The sequence below is a fragment of the Quercus robur genome, chromosome 6 (genome assembly GCF_932294415.1).
Source record: "Quercus robur chromosome 6, dhQueRobu3.1, whole genome shotgun sequence".
Taxonomy (NCBI): domain Eukaryota; kingdom Viridiplantae; phylum Streptophyta; class Magnoliopsida; order Fagales; family Fagaceae; genus Quercus; species Quercus robur.
The window spans coordinates 38622671-38645400 of record NC_065539.1 but is presented as its reverse complement, the minus strand read 5'-3'; the positions used below and the strand labels follow the sequence as shown (position 1 = coordinate 38645400).

General features: G+C 37.8%; 1 protein-coding gene across 1 annotated transcript; it reads left to right on the top strand.

The window, feature by feature from the left end:
• The first annotated feature begins 4195 nt into the window (after nucleotides 1-4195).
• LOC126690160 (proline-rich extensin-like protein EPR1) lies at nucleotides 4196-4597 on the top strand. Its single transcript, XM_050385291.1, has one exon. The coding sequence runs from the start codon at nucleotides 4196-4198 to the stop codon at nucleotides 4595-4597; it is 402 nt and encodes a 133-aa protein (XP_050241248.1).
• Nucleotides 4598-22730: the final 18133 nt, after the last annotated feature.

The following is a 22730-nucleotide window of genomic DNA, read 5'->3' as shown; positions in this document are numbered from 1 at the left end:
AAGTGATGCACTCAGCCAGATCATAAGCAGCACCAGGAGCAAATGCAGTACAAGCATAATCCTGCAAGTATGCAGGAGGTCTAGTGTCTCTAGTTGATTTCCTGATAGGCACTGGAGAGGCTGGTACACCTGGTGGAGAAGAAGGTGCATCTGGAAAAGGAACTTGACTAGAACTAGGTGAAACATCAGTAGACATTATGGAAGAAGTAATGTCATTGTGTATAATAGGATCAGTAGAAACAGAAGAAGGGAATAAGGCATTGTCAATATCATTTGGAACAAAATCAGGAACACTAATGGGAGTGACAAAGGAATCATTACCTGCTGAAGAAGAGGGAGCAACAACATCATCACAAGAAGGAATGGAATCTGAAACACTAACAGAACCAGAAGCAAAAGGAAAGGAATGTTCATGAAAAACAACATCCCTAGAGAGAAACACACTTTGAGTGGCCAAGTCAAGAACCTTATAACCTTTTACCCCAAAAGGATACCCTAAGAAGACACATTTCTTTGCTCTAGGAGCAAACTTTGTTCTATGATTAGAAAGGGTAGAAGCAAAACACAAACAGCCAAAGACTCTCAAATGTGAATAGGATGGTGGAGAACCAAACAAAGTTTCAAAAGGAGTTTGATTGGATAAGACTGAAGATGGAGTTCTGTTTATCAAGTAAACGGCTGCAAGGACAGCATGTCCCCAAAGGTGTAAAGGCAGGTGTGATTGAAACATGAGAGCTCTAGCTACATTTAGGATGTGTTGATGTTTCCTCTCAACAACACCATTTTGTTGAGGGGTTTCAACACAGCTCAATTGATGACAAATGCCTTGCTTAGCAAAGAAATCCCTCATGAAAAATTTTGTACCATTGTCAGTCCTAATGGTCTTGATCTTTTTAGAAAATTGAGTTTCTACCATGGTACAAAAACCTTCTAAAACAGATTAGGTTTGAGACTTATGTTTTAAGAGATAAACCCAAGTACACCTTGAGCAATCATCCACAATAGTTAAGAAATATTTGCAACTATCAATGGTAGACACTGAAAAGGGACCCCATAAGTCACAATGTATCAAATCAAAACAGGAAGCAGAAATTTGAGAACTTTTATTGAAGGGTAAACGTTTTTGTTTTGCAAGGGGGCAGATTTCACAAGTAAGATTTTCAACTGAAGTACAAAGTGGTTCACCATTATTCCTAATTGAAACTAATTTGGCATTAGACAGATGTCCTAATCTAGAATGCCATACATGAGTGTTAAAAACAGAAGGTATTGCAGCAGAAATGGAAGCAGCAGAAATGGAAGCAGATAGTGAAGTGGAGTTGCTCCTTTCCAGCAGGTAGAGCCCATTGCATTCCTTACCCAGACCAAGTGTGCTCCAATGAGCAAGGTCCTGGATAAAGCACAATGTCCCAAAGAAGATAAGACAACAAGAAATAGATTTGGCCAACTGACTGACAGAGATGAGGTTAAAACTGAATGATGGAACACATAACACATTGTAAAGAGTAAATTTGTCTGAGATCCTCACAGTGCCAATGTGTGTGACTAGAGCTATCTCACCATTTGGCAAATTAACATGAGTATTTAGGACAGTGGTGATAGAAGTAAAGCAAGTGACTGAATGTACCATATGGTCAGTGGCACCTGTGTCTATGACCCAATCAGTGGAATGAAAAGACTCTTTATCAACTATTTTAGCAGAGAATATAGAGTGCTTCAAAGTAGGTTTGAAAGAAAGGCTGGAGGCAGTACCTGACATAGTGTCAATGAAGTTGGAATTGTTAAGGGCTGATGAGAGAGGCACACCAGTTGCAGCAGCCACACCATGAGCTTCAGTAGTCAAACCAGAGACACTTCCACTTGTACTGACAGATGCAGCATGATGTTTTTGACCTTGATCAAAGCCTGGTTTGAAAAAAGCAAGGAGCTGCTCACACTGTGCCTTAGTAATAGGACATTGAGCAGATGTGTTCTCAGCATCAGTTCCTTGTGGAAAGGAAACCTGATTAACATTGAACTTCCCCTTTTGCTTATAACCTGGTGGATAGCCATGGAGTTTGTAACATTTGTCCACAGTGTGTCCAAGCATGTTATAGTGGGTGCACAAGGGTCTTTCCTTCTTAGGTCCAGCCTTGTTACCAGAATTCCCTTTGGCATTAACATACATGGCCATCGAATCAGGTTTAGGAATGTATGCAGCACCATTACCATGACCAATTCCTTTATGTGCCTCCTCTTGAAGAATCAAGGAGTACACCTTGCTCATTGGTGGAAATGACTCAAGCATGAGAATGTGACTCCTCACAGTCTCAAAATTCTCATTGAGCCCCATTAGAAACCTCATCACATAGGATTTCTCATGAGCAATGCTGAGTGTCTTCATCGCACCACAAGTACATGCTGGCAAGGGTTCATAATGAAGTAGTTGATCCCAAAGTTTCTTGAACTTAGAGTAATACTCAGTCACTGACAATTGACTCTGAGTTATCTGTGAAATTTCTTGTTGAAGGTTATAAATCTTTGGTCCATTTCCTTGAGAAAACACACGTTGCAACTCAAGCCACATCTCCCTCGCAGTCTCACAATACATAATACCACTTGACACATCAAAATGCATTGAATTGATCAACCAAGAAAGCACCATTGTGTTACAGCTTTCCCAATCTTCATACAATGGAGAATCATCTTCAGGTTTCTCAATCTTTCCATTTACGAAGCCTATCTTCTTCTTGGCAGTGAGTGCTAGAACCATAGCCCTAGACCAAGATTGATAGTTCCTCATTCCCAACAATGGCTGTGTGACCAAGATATTTCCTGGATTCTCACTTGCACTTAGCAGAAAAGGATTGGATGAATTGGTCTGTGTATTAGAACTTGAAACTGGTCGCATGGATTGAGGTTGTGTTGAATCAGAGTGATCATTTCCTTCAACAGAAGCCATGAATGATCTTCAAAGCTTGAATAACAAAAGAAACTTCAATGAAAAGAAGAAACAGAAAGAAATTCTCGAACGATTTCTCAGCAAAAGAAAAACAAGGAAATTTTCTTGAGAAAAATTTCTGTTTGGAACGAAAGAAAATCTTCTGGAACCAAACTAAAAGCTAGGAAATCAGTGTAAACTGTGCTAGCTGCTCTGATACCATGAAAAAATCTGAGAGAAATCTAAATAGAATAGAGAGAATTTCATTGATCAAAATGTAATACACGAAGTTAATGAATAAAATACACTATGCTCTGTTTATATACACAGTGAGCATAACTAACTATCAAATGTGGCGCCAAAATCAGTTAGCTAAACTTCTAGAATCATACACGTGTCAATTTCAACTAACTACTTCCTAGAATCACGGGAATCAAATCCTCAGCGCTCTTGAATGAAGAACTCGTGATGTGGGACTGCTTCAATTGCTTCCCAGACTTCAGTGCCACTCTGGTCAGACATTGATGCATCCCGTGTGGCTTGGTCCCTGCACTGCCTATCAGCTAGTGCTGCACTCCTTACGACCCCCGTGGCTTGGTTAATGCTCTTCACCTCAGCAACAACTGCACTAGCCATCACACTTGTATCTTGTCTCATGCTACTCTGCCCTGCACTATGCCCTGCAATTTTAACAGTTACTATATATTGGTCGTTTTAATTAATCAATTTAATGTAATTATGATTTTTGCTCGTCTTTGTTTTACACGGTAAATTTTAAACCTAATATATATCATTGCATGGTTTAGAATTTAGAGCTTCTACATCTTTAAAATTATTATCATTTCTATTATTATACATGATACATCAACCATAATATGACACCGTAAGTAACAGTACTGAAAAATTGGATAAGAGAAGGAAGTAATTGATTGAAGTGTAAGATCGGCAAAGACTAACTTCGCTAAGCTTATCCTAAAAACAATATGTAATCTTAAATCAGGGAATCCCACCTTAATTCACGAGCAAACCAGACCTGCACTTTCAAACCTTTTGTCCCAGTAGTCCAATTTTACGACTCAATGGGACCCAACTATGTCTAACACATTTAGGAATTGTAAATGACACGCCATACCCTCGTTGGACTTCTTTTTCAATTTAGGTGCTGAATCACAATGAACGACGTTAATTTCGACACCTGTTACAGCCAATAATGGCTTAAATCAACTATAAAAATGGTGCCCATTTCTCCTTATTTTGCACCATCGTCCATCAGAAATGTCTTCCTTATACTGGCCACTGTTGTTCCTCGGAATTGTGGTTCTCACCAGTCCAGCTTTTGCTGAATTCCGCAAGCCACTAGCTCCTCTTTACAAGCCACCTACACCTGTTCACACGCCTCCTAAAGTAGAGAAGCCAAAACCACCAATTCTACCTCCTAGAATAGTGAGACCACCACCACCAAAGGTGAAGCCACTTCCTCCTATAGTAGTGAGACCACCACCACTGCACAAGCCACCACCTCCATATGGACACTACCCAGCACACCCTCCATTGGAAAATGAGGAAATCCCATACAAGCCGCCCCAAAAAGTGACACCTCCTCCGAATCCGAAACCATATAAAAAGCCACCTCCCCCACACTACAAGCCACCACACAAGCCCCCATCACCGTTCTAAGTTATTTTATATCAAAAGAGTTTATGTATTGTATGATAGAAATAAGGGCAGTTTCCAACTCATGTTATACATCCAGAGCGAATTAATGGAGTACTACTAGTTCTAGCTAGTGAGAAAAGCCCATGCCGTTTCTCGGACTTTGACACTAGTTTATCCTTCTTAATTCCTCTAATGTAATGCAGTACCGTTAAGTGTCACCAGAAATAATGTTTTATTTTATATATATATATATATATATATTTCTGTCTTTTTAATACTTGTCATTCTTATTGCCAAACTGCACTAGTCTCAACTCTCAAGGATGTTCAGAGGCGTGCATGCTCATTAATAAATAAATAAATAAAAATTCCAAATATTTTTTTTTTCTTTTTCCTGAACAAATAACAATCCATTTAGTATTAATAAACTATCAACAAAAACAAATACTTAAAATCTTTATTTTTTTATTGCTGTTATTTACAAAAAAGAAACTCAGTATTTTTTTAAAAAATTTCAAAATTGATAGACCCAACATAACTCCCTCTGGCAACTTCCTCGTCCAGAAGAGGGGCCAGTGGACAAAGGAACCATCACACCAATCTCCATCCTTAGCCATATCCATTGGACGAAGGAAAAGCCATTAATTCACAAATAATGGCAAGGCGTTATACAGTAGCAATAAGTCTCCTTACCGTTGGAGAGACGAAGATCTTCTCATTAACACCTCACGGAGGCATTACAGATACCACATTGAAGCCACCATTAAAACACCTCCAACGGCTAGGAGAAGGAAGTAGGTGTATATATACAAGCGCCTCAGGACCTAAGGAGGTACTTAATTCTAATCCAGAAACTCTAATACTTTGGTATTCAACCCTCTCTTTTCTCTCTCAATTATCTGACTTTACCATCGGAGGCTCTGTGGCAGGTACCACACCGGTGTTCCTTCCTTTTTCCTTTATTCATTCGTTCTTGCAGGGCTTTGGAAAATCTTAGTCGACTCTACTGTTGGATGATCATTGACGATTTTAGCATTATCAATTTGGCATCGTCTGTAGGGATGACTTTTTTGCACCTAGGTTCGAGAACGTAGTTCCATTCAACTCACAAGTCTAGATGGAGTCCAACACTCCCCAAGATCCCGTAGCATTAGCTCTGCAAATCCAGATGCTCACAGCCAGTGCAGAGGAGCTTACCAGACAAAACCAAGAGATGAGGCTGCAACTACAACAAGAGGACACCTCACCGACGACCAGTTACTCCAGAAGAGGCGAGCTCGGACCTTCTTAGGGAAATGAGAAAAGAGATGGACGGGCTGAGGAATGCAATCAAGGAAAAAACACACTGGAGCCTAGACCGAATGGTCAGGAGGACAAATTCACCCTTCACTAAAGTGGTCCTAGAATGCCTGATGCCCTCAAAGTTTCGTCTACCACAACTCAAGCCGTTTGGCGGGCTAAAAGATCCTATGGATCACCTCAACACTTTTAAGATGACTTTGGGTCTTCAGCAGCCCCCTGACAAGATCTTATGTCGTTCTTTCCCCACCACTCTTAGAAGAGCGGCGAGGGAATGGTTCACTAGGATACCAAGGTCGTCCATCAATAACTTTGAGCAACTAGGCAATTCCTTCTTACACCACTTCGTCGGTGGTCAATGCCCAAAGAAGCCAACAGACCATTTGCTTACCATTAGACAAGGAGAAAAAGAAACCCTAAGGTCGTACGTGAAGCGCTTCACTCGAGAAACTTTAGAAGTGGATGAAGTAGATGACAAAGTATAGCTGATGACCTTTAAAGTCGAATTAAAGCCTAGGGAGTTCATGGTCTCACTTGCGAAGAATCCCCCTCGGATGATGGCGGAAATGCTCCTAAAGGCTCAAAAATACATGAACGCTGAGGATGCCCTAGCAGCAATAGAAGGAATAGAGAAGCCCAAGGAGAAGGAAAGAAAGGAGGACGATGGAAGAGGATGAAAAAGGGAACGGATAGATCATCAGAATACTAACGGGAACAGATGGAAAGATGAAAAGACCCCTTGGACGGTAAAATTCACTCCTTTAGTTATGCTTGTTGATCAAATTTTGGCACAGATTAAAGATGAACACTACCTCAAATGGCCTCAGCCATTACATTCATCACACAACGTGCACGACAAGAAGAAATATTATTGTTTCCACAAGGATCACTGTCATTACACAGAGGACTGCAGAGACCTAAAGGAGCAAATAGAGGAGCTCTTATGAAAAGGAAAGTTGTAGAAATTTGTAAAAAAAGGAGATTCTAGTAGGTCCAGGGACAACAATAAGGACAGACACAGAGCTTCTCAGAAGGACAAAGACCACATGCCCCTTCATCCACAGAGTGCAATAAGGGTGTTAAGACATATGTGATTCACTTGTTACGAACATATGTCATTATTTTATGTAATTGGCTAATCCTTTGACAAAAGGCACTTTACTTGTATTTGGGTAAATCTAGGATGTGTTTAATACTTCAAGAAATTTTGTTTCAAGATCAAGTGTTGAAATCATGCAAGTCTGTTCAAGATTCAAGTTGAAAAGTGCAAGTTCATTAAAGCTCGATAGCTAGTATCTATCGAGATTGAAGAGTTGTTCTAGTCCCGTGGCTTGACAACAACTAGATAGATAGGGTATTTGTCGAGGTTTATGAAAAATAGAATTTCACATCTGTTTTGACTCCAATCCATGATTATGTGTTTGGGCTTTCTTTTCTCACAACTCTTGACATATAAAAGGATTATTTTAAGGGTCGTAAAAGGTGACACAAGTTGCACAAGTGTTGAACAAAGTTTTTGTTCAAACAAATTGTGACTGGAGATAGAATTTACCCTAGTTCATCATTCTTGTGAAGAAGTTACTGTGTTTGTGCACCATAGGGTTTTGTGATTAAGCATCTTCTCGATCATTGTCATTTGGATGAATTGAAGAACTTTATAGCCAACAACCTTCTCTAGTTGGTAATTGAAGTCGAGTACTGAGATCCACGCAATTGGTTAATCACGTACTGAAAGCCGTGCATTAAAAGGAGAGATTGTCACTACAAAACAAGTCCAATTGGGTATTGGGGTAAGGGTTCAACTGTATGTTGGTATAAGGTACTGGGATTCCTTTACTTGTAACCACTTGTTATGATAATAGTGGATTCTCAGGAGTGGTGACCTTAAAATCACCCGGTGGGGTTTTTACCGTATTGGTTTTCCCCATTCATAAACAAATCACCATGTCAATTTAATTTTCGCTGCATACTTAGTTTAATTGGTGATTTGTTTGTACTACCACGTTTTTGGCCTATCAAGTGGTATCAGAGCAGGCACACTCTGATTAGGGTTAATCTTTACTGTGTTGATTCATTGACCCCTGTTTGTCATGAATAGAGGACAGTCATTAATTATACCTCCTTTTTGATGGCACTAACTATGCATACTGGAAAGTATGCATAAGAGCTTTCTTGCAGTTTTTAGATGAGAAAGTGTAGCAAGCTGTTGAAATAGGCTAGACAAAGCCAAAGGAAGCGCCGGTCGATTGGGATGAAGTCAAGATCAAGGTGGTAAAATTCAACAGTAGGGCATTGAATGTTTTGTTCAGTGCAGTTACTAATGAGGAATTCAAGAAGATATCCTTTACTGAAACTACTAAGGAGGCATGGACCATCTTTCAGACAACCTATAAAGGAACTAAGGTTGTTAAGGATTCGAAACTTCAAAGGCTCACTACAAGCTTCGAAGAAATCAAGATGGAGGAGGATAAGTTGCTTGATGAGTTCTATGCCAAGCTCAAGGACATAGTGAACTCAGCTTTGAATCTTGGGAAAATCATTCCTAAACCCAAGATTGTAAGAAAGGTACTCAGATCGAGGAATCAAAGGACATCAACAAGATTCCTTTGACAGAACTGATTGGTAATCTGCAGACCTATGAGTTAGGTTTAACAAGAATTGGCAAGTCGAGAAAGGGCAAGAGCATGGCTTTGAAGGCCAAGAGTAGTGACACGGATGAGTCTTCAAATGATGAAGATTCTAAGATGAAGTCCTACATCACTAAGAAATTCAGGAAGTTCATGAAGAATGCCAATGGGAAGGGCTTCGACAAGGACCGTAGATAATCCAGTTCTTCTCAATTCAAGAGCCAAGACAAGGGTAAGAAAGATGCTAGGGATGGTGGTCAGTATACTGTTCCTTCAGGACCAAAGTGCTTTGGGTGTCAGGGCTTCGGTCACATGAAACTAGAATGCCCCACATATCTCGAGACTATTGGGAAAAGCAAGGCACTTGCTGCTACATTGAGTGACACCAAGCTTGAAGATGATTCTGACAATGAGGATAATGGAATCTTGAATGCCTTCACTGCCACTATCAATTCTACTGAGAGAACTGCTAAAGATGTGGATGAAGAAAAGGAATTGGTGGAGTCCAAGTTTGAGAAGATGGATGAACAAGATGACATCTACACAGCCTATGCAAAGTTGTACAAGGTCTTAGAAAAGCATTAGAAGTTGTATAGGTTGACCACCAAGAAGCTCAGTGATGTGGAGCTTGAGCGTGAAGAGCTTTCCACAAAGTTTGATGAATCCAATCAGACTATTGGAACCCTGAGGTTTGAGAATAATTTCTTGACTGAGAAGATCAAGAAGCTTGAAGCAGAACTATTCCAAGTCAGAGCTCAACTGGAAAGGACTTCAAGTGCAAAGCTTGATGAGATGCTCAGTCTTCAGAAATCTGCTTCTGATCGAACCGATTTAGGGTATGATTTCTCTTCTCCTAGTATTGCTTCTACTAGTACTACTGTTTTTGTTCCTTCTGCTAATAATGTTGAAATTAAGAACAATGTTAAAAATGAATTAGCTAGTGAGAACTTAGATAAGGATAAATCTATTCTAGGAGCACCCCATAAATAGGATAAGAAAGATGTTAAAAACTCTAAGGCTAAGAAGGTTAACTCTCAAAAGCCTAAACAGAAGAAGCAACATCTCTGTCATCATTGTGGAGTTGTCAGTCATACTCAACCAAATTTCTATAAGTGGTTAACCACTCAATAGAGTAATGGCATGATGGCATCTGGAAGCCAAAATCAGCTTCAATCCTCTCTTGCTCCCCTTAGAAATCTTCTCAAAGCCCTCATGTTCCTTTCAAACTTGAACGGTCTCAATTCTTCCTCCTCACCACTGGTTCAAAGGTTTACTCAAAGGAAAGGTTCTTCCAAGGTGTGGAAGGAAAAGGGCTCCAAGTTATTCTATGACTTTCTTCTCTCTCTTCGTATTTTTGTTTTTGCATAACTTGTGTGTTTTACTTTTATTTTGAGTTAGTCTAGTTTTATGCTTTGTTTTGCTTAACATGTTTTTGTTTGTTGTTTTCAGTTTTGCTTATTTTGTTTTTCATATAAAAATTTAAAAAAAAAATTTGAAAAATCAGAAAAATACAAAAACAGTGTGTGTATGTGTACATTGGTACTTGTGTATCTTGGATGGCCATTGAAAAAAAGTTTTCTAAATTTTGTATCTTTTGTAGCTTAGATGAGCATCTCTATACACAACTAAACAAGTGAGATTTGTGGCTCGTGTTTGTGATGAGTAAGATTAAGTAATCTCTTGTACTTAACACTCGTATCACTCTTTTTTATGGGAAGGACTAGAAAATCCTAAGAGAAAGGTATAAATAACCATCTCACTACTGTTGCCCGCCAATCATGAAATGACATTTGTATGCTTCGACATAGTAAAAGTGCAATGTCAATGATATTTGTGTGCTTTGGCATAGCAAAATTGGAATGTCAAATGCTTAACATAATTGGATATTTATTTTCTATCTCTTAAATGCCCATGTATGATATGCTCAAAAAGAAAAATAAAACGAAAAAAGAATAAAATGCTTTAAATATGATTGCAAGCATGTATTCTAGGAGATGTGGGAGTTATAGGATGTACCTCGAAGGTGATAATCCCCATCAAACAGTTATGATTGTGTGTGAGTCAAGTGATTTTCTCATATCTCAGATCGTCATAACATGTATACACTTATGCAATCTTACGATATTTTTCACACACAACACACAATATTCTTTGCTACTCTTGATACATATGCATGTACAATGTGATTTAGCTATCACAAGGTTTACATGTGTTCATGTATACTCACTAAATTGTTTTGACTTGTTTTTAAAATATAAAATTGGTTAGACTTGCTTAGTGTGTGTGTGTGTGTGTTTTTGGGATCTATGTGCTCAAACTCAAAATTGTTGTTGAGAGATGATTTTGAGGGTTTTTAATGTTGATTGGACCTTTGGTTGAGTTGCATGCTTGATTGCATTCGTATCTGTGTTTTTCCTCTCTTGAAAAACTATTTTTAAGCAATCTCGACAGCTTCTCGACACCTCCTTAACACCTGGCTATCTATCGAGCTTTTCAACTTCCTCTTATTGCAATCTCGATAGCTTCTCAATAGCTAAGTGGATCAAATGACAAACTTTCTGGACCCTTAATAGCTTCTCGACAGCTGGTGGATTGATCGAGCTTGACTGTTATCTTTTCTATTGAATTGTTCCTCGACAGTTGCATCTGTCGAAGCCAATAATGCTCAACACCTCTATCTATCGAGATTTATTGAACTCCTATATAAACATTTAGCGCGATCCGGTTCTCACTTTTCTCAATCACTCTCTCGACAGATCCATCTCTTCATCTCCCAAACACTCTTTTCTCTCTCAAAATCTTCAATGCACATGATTTTTGACCTCTCCTTGCTTCAAATCACTTGGTATGCTCTCTTATCTCTTCATTCTTCATGCATTTAGATCTAGGTTTTGGGGTTTTTGAAAATTGTTGAGTTTTTGTTAAAATTTTGGGATGGGTTTTTGTTTAAAAGATCTTTAAACATCATGCATTGCATCACATAAGCATTATAACAGTATTATCATGCATTTAGATGTGTGCAAATTGACTGTGTGCTGGTAGGATTAGATTAGGCTGAGCCCATGATGCTTTTTATATTGCATGTCACATATTCATGCATTTCCATGCATATGTACTCTCTTTTCAATACACTTGCTATATTTGAATTGTTTTAGGACTTTTCTGATTCTCTCTCTCTCTCTCTCTCTCTCTCTCTCTCTCTCTCTCTCTCTCTTCTGTTTGTGTTAGTCTGTGTCTATGGCACCTAAACGCAAGTCTACTCCGTCCTAGAACCCTTTTTGTTTTAGGGCATCCACTTCATATGATCCTACTCCTTCATCTATTCGGTTCTGTGATGAGAATGACCGAAAGGCCTTCTCGGAGAACTTTTCTTGATGAGGCATTCATTCTGAACACCAAGTCATCCTGGTGAACTTTGCTGACACTGACCTACCCGATGTTATTCACAGTCGAGGTTGGGAGTCACTGTGTGACGTCCTGGTCATATGTCCATCTGTGCTAATACAGGAGTTTTACTCCAACATGCATGGATTTGATTTTTCAGTACCTCATTTTATCACTCGCATTCGAGATATGCGCATTACTGTCACACCGCAGATTGTTGCAAATGTGATCTGTGTCCCTAAGGTAGAGTTTCCTGACTATCCTGGTTGTGAGCGTCTGAGGACTGTGTCCAAAGATGAGCTCAAATCTGCTTTTTGTGAGCGCCCTTTTGATTGGGGTGAGCGTCAGTTCACTTACTGTACAGACTTTGCAAAAGGCCCTCAGTTTTTGAACATGGTTATGACATTTGTTCTTTACCCTCTTTCTCACTATGACTCTATCATAGAGCCTCGTGCTCGCTTTTTGTTGTCCCTTCTTGAGCATCTTACTATAAATTTTCCTTCTCACTTTATTCTTTCTATCATAGATGTCTATAGGGATTCGACGTCCCGTGATAAGCTCATCATTCCTTCCACTATCACAAGGATCTTACGCCACTTTTCTGTTCCTTTTCCAGCGTCTGACCATTTTTTTTATGTGTGCCATAGATGCCACTACCATTAAACGGAGCGAGGCGTGGTTTAGGTCGAGGCATTCTGGGTCAGCAGCTCATCCCTCCCATTCGGTTCCATTCCAATCCATTCCTTTCACATCTGCTCCCTCCTCTTCTACGGGCGATGTGACTCTTGGAAACATCATGACGCAGCTTCAGCGCATGGATGCTTGCCTTGATACACTCTCTACTGAGTTGTATCAAGTGAACGTTCATGTCAGCCGTATAGCACGACAGCAGGCGGTCATGGGTGGCTTTGCTTCTAAGGCTTCTCTTCCTTCTCCTCCAACAGCTTCTGAGGATAAGGATGATGATGATGATGATGCTACTGCTTTCAAGGATGATGATGATGGAGATGCTAGTTCTTTCGGTACAGATGAAATGTCTACTTGACACTCTTACCTTTTGTCACTCGTGACAAAAAGGGAGAGTAGTTTTGGATATAAGAGTAGTCATTCTTAAGAAGAGAGTTAGTATAGGACCATTTTGTTAGGGGGAATATTGATATCTGAGGGATGCAGTAAGGATTATTTGTATCTTTTTCTTTTCTCTACTTTAGATACAGTTATTCTTATACATGGGTTGGTGTGCTGTCGCAAGCAACCAAAAATAAAACCTATACTCCTAAAAATATATGTAGTAGTGCGAGTAAGGATCGTTTCCACAGAGAGTATCTAGCCTAGTTTTATGCTATGTGAACAAAGAGGGGGGGTGGAGTATAATGAAAACAATTTTAAGCAAAAAAAATTCAAATTAAAGTATTGAAATTAATCAAAAGAACAAACCTTGGTCTAAGTCAACATCCACCATCGGAATTTTACAACTAATCATTGATGCAAGTATATATCAATTCACACTTTGAATATTCACCATCGGAACAATTTTCCTATCTCTCCTTAGTCGTAGTTAATTAGAAAACAAGCGATCTAATAAACCTTAACTACTAAACAACCTAAGACAAGCGCTGAAGGTTTAATCTAGTAACAGCCTTAAGAATTAGAGAGATCAATGAAACTAAACAACACAAACACAAGCGGTTGCATTTAATTTAGTCGAGCATTTTTTCTAAGATCTAATAATTTCTGACGCAGCAAATCATTAAATCTTGGTTGCTTCACAAGTTAAAGAAATCAAACAATTATGGATTTGATATCTAACCTAGCAGTAGATTGCAATGAATAATAAACTAGTAGGCCTCCTAGTAATTAAACAAGACAATCATGAAAATAGGCACAGAAGAACATCCGATATTCAAAGCATAAATTAAACAATAAAAAACAAATTAGATCTCACAGTTTTATTGATTCCCAGGCTTCAATTTCCTTCAACCAAGTATAAAAGTTTAGCCAAGTAGGGCCATGATGAAAACTCAAAGGAAAAAAATCAGATTAGAGGAGAGAGAGAGGCATGTGTGTCCAATTCTGATTTCTCCTCCCCCTTTTACACATTAATTCCCCCTTTCCCAAGCCTACAAAATCTCCTAAAAATATTCTCAATAATATTATCCAAATCTAACTAATTAAGGAAAAATATTAAAAATAAAACAAAATCCTAATATAACTAGGAAAGTGGTGTTTTTCCACTGGAAATTTCGTGCACCAAATCTGGAAGCTTCTAAAAATAAACCTCACCAGATCTGTTTATCAGAATTGCAGACAAAGGAACATTCCAGAACGTTAGCAGTGTAGGTGCAGCAACTTTAAGCCCGATTTCGACCTTGATGCAGCCCGTATCTCTTAAAACTCAAAACATGAAAGTTGTAGAACTTTGTCTTGGCGTTCCATAGCATCTTCAATCATCTCAATCGTAGCATAGATGAGAGAGTTATGCCCAGATTACAAAGCGATGTCAAAGTTGTCCAGAATCGCCCAATTAGCTACGTTTTGCACTTAACGCCTCCATTTGCATCCTAAATCAAAATATAAGAATAATGATTACATTTAGGCACCGAATAAATATAAAAGACTAAACATTAAGGGAAAAAAATATGACAATTTGCATTCTCATCATGGGTCTTGAGACCATTATTGATATACATTGTACTTATCTTCTTTATATGTTGATGTATGTTTCTTTCATCTACCCTTACATGTGTTGTTTCTTTTCTTTCTTTATGCACATGCTTCTTATTACGTGTATGCAATCTATTATTTCTATTTCACACAAAGATGCCTTGATGAGTTTTGTTTAAAGTGTTTCAGAAATACAGGTTGTCAAAGTCTACTTGCCATAAACTCTCTTCTTGCAAAGTTTTCCAAGAGTTTGTGTTAGGATAGATTTTAATGTATTCAACAAGTGAATATGAGTTGAGTGATTTATGACTTCTCTCATATGTTCATTTGTTTGTTGTGGTTTTATCACTAATTGCCAAAGGGGGAGATTGTTAGGACATATGTGATTCACTTATTAGAAACATATGTCACTATTTTATGTAATTGACTAATCCTTTGACAAAACGTACTTTACTTGTATTTTGGTAAATCTAGGATGTGTTTAATACTTCAAGAAATTTCAAGATCAAGTGTTGAAGCCATGCAAGTCTGTCCAAGATTCAAGTTGAAAAGTGCAAGTTCATTAAAGCTCGATAGCTAACTCGACAACTAGTATCTATCGAGCTTGAAGAGTTGTTCTAGCCCCATGGCTCGACAGCAGCTCGACAGATAGGGTATCTGTCGAGGTTTATGAAAAACAGAATTTCACATCTATTTTGACTCCAATCCGTGATTATGTGTTTGAGTTTTCTTTTCTCACAACCTTAGACATATAAAAGGGTTATTTTAAGGGTTGTAAAAGGTGACACAAGTTGCATAAGTGTTGAGCAAAGTTTGTTCAAGCAAATTGTGACCAGAGACAGAATTTGCCCTAGTTCATCGTTCTTGTGAAGAAGTTGTTGTGTTTGTGCATCGTAGGGTTTTGTGACCAAGCATCTTCTTGATCTTCATCGTCTGGATGAATTGAAGAACTTTGCAGTCAACAACCTTCTCAAGTTGGTGATTGAAGTCGCGTACTGAGATCGGCATAATTGGTGTGTCATATATTGGGAGCCATGCATCAAAAGGAGAGATTGTCACTACAGAACATGTCTAATTGGGTATTGGGGTAAGGTTTCAACTGTAGATTGGTCTAAGGTACTAGGATTCCTTTACTTGTAACCGCTTGTTGTGATAATAGTGGATTCTTGGGAGTGGTGACCTTAAAATCACTTAGTGGGGTTTTTGCCATGTTGGTTTTACCCATTCTTAAACAAATCACAGTGTCAATTTAATTTCCGTTGCATACTTAGTTTAATAGATAATTTGTTTATGCTACCATGCATTTGCATATTAAATTGATTAATTAATAAACTTGGCTAATTAATCAATTAATTCATCATAAGGGGTCAATATGTTTTTGCCCTATCAAGGGGAAATAAAGACGATCACAGGAGGACCGTCCACAGGGAGATCATTTAGATCCCTAAAGAAGTCATACCAAAGACAGGTAAATAGTGTCCATGGGATACCACCCCTGATGTAGAGACGAACGGAGAGGGATATCTTGTTCTCGGAAGAAGACACCAGAGGAGTGAATCAACCCCATGACGACCCATTGGTTATTATGCTTATGATTGAAGAATTCAATACCAGGAGAATTCTGGTAGACAATGGGAGCTCGGTAAATATTATTTACCTTATATACCTAGGGTTTTGTGTTTTTGCCCTAGGTATATAAGGCAAACCCTAGCCACATTTTGGAGTTGCTCATATTTTTGTTTATGTAAATCTCTTGTGAGATCAGTGAGGAGATTTTCTTTACACAAACTTAGGATTATCAAAAGGAGATTCGTTCAAGAACTTGATGATCATTCAGTTGTTGCCATAAGAACTTAAAGAAACACAAGCGGGTGTGCTTGTACTTGCTGGAGAATCCAAGAAAGAAAGAGTCCGTAGTCTTGGAGCTTGCACGTGGTCGTGTCAGTAAGTTTCTACTGGTGGGTAACAATAGGATGTTAGTGGTCTAAGTTTTATTGTAAAACTTCGATTCTTTCATAGTGGATTCAGGTTTACCTTGAGGATAGCTAGGTTAAATCCTCCCCAGGTTTTTACCGGTTTGGTTTCCTGGGTGATTATATCACTGTGTTATTTATCTTTCAGCTACTTTGCATGATATTATTATTTGATTGTGATAATCTAGATTTGGAATTTGGACTAAGTAATAACTTGGCTAATTAACTAGGTTAATCCTATTGTGTTTTAAGGGGTCTAAAAACCATCAAGTGGTATTAGAGTGGGTTGCTCTCTTGTTGTTGATCTTTTGATCACTGAGCTAATTCTTGACCCCTGTTGTCATGGAACACGGACATTCTCTTGTTATTCCTCCTTACTTTGATGGGAATAACTATGCTTATTGGAAAGTAAGGATGAAAACATTCCTGAAATCAATTGATGAGAGAGTCTGGAACTTTGTCGAATACGGATGGGAGAAGCCTACTACTCCTGTTAGTGAGTGGCAAACTTCTCAAAAAGAAGCAGCCGCGTTCAATAGCAAAACTATGAATATTATCTTTAACGCTGTTTCTATGGAGGAATTTAAGAGAATCTTTAATGTTGAGGTTGCTCATACTGCTTGGAATATCCTCCAGACTGTGCATGAAGGCATAAAGGCTGTCAAAATAAATAAATTGCAGCAGTTAACTTCTAAATTTGAAAGCATTAGGATGTCTGATGATAAATCTTTTGATGAATTCTATGCTAAACTTAATGATATTGTTAATTATGCATATAACTTGGGTGAAATTTATGATCAACCTAAAATTGTTAGGAAGATTCTTAGATTTTTGACTGAAGATTTTAGACCCAAGGTGACTGCCATCACTGAGATCCATCCCTGTTGATGAACTTGTAGGATCTCTTCAATCCTATGAGTTGGACCTGCCTAAGACTAGCAAATCCAAATCAATGGCTCTTAAGTCAGTTGATGTTGGTGGATTTGATGATGAGCACTTTGCTACAGAGATTGCTTACCTTGCCAAGAATTTTAGGAATTTCCTTAGAAACAACAACAGAAGGGCAAGAGATAAAAACACTGCTGAACCTAGAAACTTTAGGAAGAATGTGTAAACACAAATTTTTCTCAATTGTAGAAAATCAAACAATTGAAAAGAAATAGGTTTGCAAATATAAATTTGTATTGATGTATAATGAGTACAATCTCTATTTCAATTCTTTTACAAAAGAATACCCTTTGATTCTATCTTCATTGAACTTCACTTGAACAAGGAATCTTCTTGACTTTAGTTGAAAGATGGATTGAACGGTCTCCACAACAAATCTCTAGCTTCAAGCTTATTAGAGATTTATTGTTCTTCAAGTCTTTGAATATGAAGGCTTTTAGGTTGAAGTTCTTTGGGGCTTTAGAGACTTGATCCGTTGAGCTTCAAGGATTTGAGGTTTGTTGAAGTTTATGGAGGCTTTTTCAGCTTAATTCCAATAGAACTTCAAAGAACTTATTTGAATGTTCTTCGTGTGTTCTTGAGACGGAATTTCTCCAGAGCTTTGACGTCTTGAAAACTTTTGTCGAAAATGAGAAGGGATGCCCTCTATTTATAGTGATTTTAGAGGATAAGCTCCACTTCGAATTGATATACTTGAAAGTATGTAGTAGACTTTTGATTGGCCCAAATTCTTCTTAGAGATAATTATCTTTATTTATCTATTTTGATAAATATCATATTTTGAATAAAGATAATAATCAACAAAGATAAATAATTATCTCTATTTAATTTATTTAATAAAGATAATTATCTACCAATTTTGAATAGAGAATTTATCTTTATTTTATTTATTATTTATTTTAATAAAGATAATTACCCATAAATTTTGAATAGGAAATTTATCTTTATCTTGTGGGCCAAATGACACATGGCAAATTTTGATATGCCAATGTGATGCCAATTTGGATGACACATGTCATCATTTGATTTAATTAATTTAATGACATTAATTCAGAATTTGCCATTAAATTCTGATGTGGCATTTTATAATTGGCTTAAAATTTTGCCTCCTACAAATGCCCCCTCGAGACTTGGATATGTCCACAATTTTGAGTGTGGAAAGTGGGCGAAGTCTCGACTTGCATGGTGTTAAATTTTGTATACACCATTCTCTTGGTTTCAGGATCCAAACTTTTCCACTTTGAATACAGACCATTAGATTTTTTTATTTATTTATTTATTTATTTATTTATTTATTTTTTAATGTCCAGCTCGTAGTTTTGGCTCTTCTTGAAGTACCCCCAGACATGTTATACAAAGCATAGGAAACTTGCTATGATGTATACAATGCTTTGACTTATGTATATCCAAATCTTCACGTGATATACATAGGAACTTCTAGTCATCCAAATCTTCTTCCCAATAGTTCCACATGCACATAAATTCCCAATAGCTCTACGTGAGCATGGATATTGGACCATATTCTACCCGAGGTGGACTTCGTTTCCTAGTCTAACTATGACTAGATGACTTCTAGATGGAGTTACACAAAGCTTAATACCAATCAGCCAACGTCCTAGCCATATAAGGACTAAAACGCTATCCTTTGGAGAAGTCCCCACTCGCAATGATGATTATTTTAAACTTCTTATCTTTTTATGACAAGTAGGAGTTAGTGTCTGTTGCAACTAAAACCTATTTGAGAGTTTAATTCCAAGTAGGAGTGGAATTCTCAATGCCTTATCCCTTCAATCAGATACAAGAATTCTCCTTCATTCTGACTTCTTTTCCTGGCCAATACAGTTTTGACTAGATGAGTCTTAATTGCAATTAAACTCTCTCTGACTGGCAGTATAAAAGGGCAGCTCCAGCCACACATGACCCATAATTTTCCCCGCATAGAGCATAAGTTCTGGAATCTCAAGAACCATTCTTGAAAAAGGCATAAGATTTTTTTTTTTTTTTTTTCTTCTTTCTCAGTCAAGTAGCAAACCTCGTGTATATATATATATATTTTATACCGTGCTCATTACTCTTTTTCTTCTTGTAGTACCCGGCCTTGCATCAAGTTTATCTCTTTAATTAGAAGAACAATCATCATCACCACTTGAGTAGATTGCGTCAAATCTATAACATAGATTGCACCAAGTTTTATCAATCTATACGAATATTGGTTGAGTATCTTCCTTCTGCCCTCTTTTTCTCTATTTTTTTTTTTAATTTTTTAATTTTTTAATATGGATCTAATTTATTCTTTGCTACCATTTTTTTTTTATGCAGCCACTGTCCACCTCGGAATACTTTAGCCTCAAATTTTGGAAGAGTTCCATCACCGAAATCTTTGGAGGTACATTCTTGTACAAAGCTTTCTTACTTGTGAATTTCTTTTCTTGCAAGTGTTTTGTATTGTTCCACCTCCATTTAGAATAGGTAATACGATGATTTAATGGCACTACGAAGAACTTGCAAGAGTTTATTTTGTTCCTCAAGCCAAGTAGCTACCAAGACAATGACCTCAACGACAATCTTGAAGACAAAGACAATCTTGACAAGGAAGTCTATCTGTGATACGAAGACTTCCTTGAAGAGAAAGACAATCTTGACAAGGAAGTCTATCTGTGATATGATGACTTCCTTGAAGAGGAAGACAATCTTGACAATGAAGTCTATCTGTGATACGATGACTTCCTTGAAGACGAAGACAATCTTGACAATGAAGTCTATCTGTGATACGATGACTTCATTGAAGACGAAGACAACATTGAAGACGAAGACAATCTTGACAACGAAGTCTATCTATGATAAGATGACTTCCTTGAAGAGGAAGACAATCTTGACAACGAAGTCGATCTTGGATACGAAGACTTCCTTGAAGATGAAGCGAAGACAATTTTGACATCGAAGTCTATCTTGGATACGAAGACTTCCTTGAAGATGAAGACTTTCTTGACAACGAAGATTGCATTGAAGAAGAAGGCTACTTTGAGGATGAAAATTGTCTATGCAAGGATGTGTGTCCATTGATATATTGCAGTGGAGCAATACTTGCATATGAGGATATAATAACTTTTTTTTTTATTGCATGTCCATGCCCTTTTTTTTTTTTTAACCTTCTTTGCACCGTAGTTTATATTCTTCTGTAGATTTTTTTTTTTTTTTTTTTTTGTAGGTTCGCCCTATCATCATGGTGCTCTTCAAAGACTTCTCTTCATTCGGCAAGAAGTATCTTGTTGTTACTAAAGAATCGAATGACACTAAGGAAGTAGACATATCAATGCTCGTTGAAAGGCCGATTATTGGTCGATTTGCGGAAAGGCGGCCTAAACTTAAAGACTCAAGAGACATTGTTGAGTGGACCTATGATGTCTCTCGGAATTCTGATTCCCCTTCTAGAGCGTGGTCTTTGCAATGGAGCAACTGTCGATGCAACAATCTAAGGACGTGCTTTGGCATCTTTGCAATGGATGTGCATTGGCTTCTTGCTATGATACTTTTTAAAGGTATAAAATGATGAGTACCAGACTTTAGCGATACGGGGTGACACCATTCAAAGTTTAAATATATGAGAAGATGACATCAAAACTTTGAGGATTTGAGGTGATCCAACTCAACAGAGAGGCAACTCAGTCCAAACTTTAGAGATGCAAAGAGGTGCCACCAAGTTTTTGAAGATGCAAGGAGATACCACCAAGTCTTTGAAGATGAGAGGCAACACTGTGCAAACACCAAGACTTTATACGTGAAAGGTAGAACTACTTAGACTTTAAAGACGAGAGAGAAAACACATTTTAGAGATGCCAAGAGACATTCTCACAATGATGTTTGCTTTCATGGAGACTTTGCATTCCTTCTGGTTGTAATGTCTTACAATGATGTTAGCCTTCATACAGTAGCATTGTCTTCTTGTAGCGACTATCTCATAGTGATGTTCGCCCAAAACTATGATTGCACTTAGTGTGACATACCAAGTTTTGCTCGTGTTGCACTTGAGAGAGATCGAGTCATCACGTGGTTCAAGAAAGTTTTTTTATCAAGTAGTTCAGGAGGAGATATTTTTTTTTTATTATTTTTTTTTTTTTAAGGATGTGACTGAACTCAGTAAATGATACCAAGCTGCCTACGTACCAAAAAGGGGATCAAGTCAACACATAGTTCAAAAGGAGATTTTTTTTTGAAGATGTGACTGAACTCAGTAAATGATACCAAGCTGCCTACATACCCGAAAGGGGATCAAGTCAACACGTAGTTCAGAAGGAGAGATTTTTTTTTTTTTTTTGAGGATGTGACTGAACTTAGTAAATGATACCAAGCTGCCTACGTACCCAAAAGGGGATTAAGTCAACACGTAGTTCAGAAGGAGAGATTTTTTTTTTGAGGATGTGACTGAACTCAGTAAATGATACCAAGCTACCTATGTACCCGAAAGGAGATCAAGTCAACACGTAGTTCAGAAAGGGATTTTTTTTTTTTTCTAACTTTTGCCTAGGCCGCCTTATAAAAAGGTTTTCAACCTAGCAGGCTTCTTTTTTTTTTTTTTTTTTTTTTTTTTTTTTTTTTTTTTTGTGCCCTAACTTTTGCCTAGGCCGCCTTATAAAAAGGTTTTCAACCTAACAGGCTTTTTTTTTTTTTTTAGAACACTTTCAAGAGTAATGGGAAAACATCATGTACCCTTTGAGTGTTGAGGTAGGCAGTTTTAGGCTCTTACCAAGGAGCATTTCAAACTTCAATCATAGTAATGCTTCAAGAATTTGTCGTTGATGGGGCTAATTCTCAAACCATCTTCAGTTGTATTAGTGTTGATTTCCTTCAATTCCTCAACTGTAGCTTGTATGCCTTCTTCAAAGATGGGTGAAGCATCCTTAACATCATCTTTGACCTCTTGGTTTGTGGTCACCATTGTACGCCTTTTTATAGTCAAGGCTTTTCCAGTATTCACTTCCCAAATGGTTCTAAGTTTCATATGAGATGGAATGGAGCTTCGAATCTCATTCAAATCCTGATCAACAATAAGTGTGTCGTTAGCATCTCTAGGAAGGAAATTTGTCCTCTTATTCTGCTTTCGTCTTGCCTTTAAATCTTTTGAGAGTCGAGAAGGGATTGAATGACTAAGCCTTTTGAGAACTGAACCTCGAGTGCTAATTTGAGAAGGGGTTGAGTGACTGAGTCTTGTGAAAATAGAGCCTTGAGTGTCAACAACAGAGTTATCTTCTTGAGTCCCTAA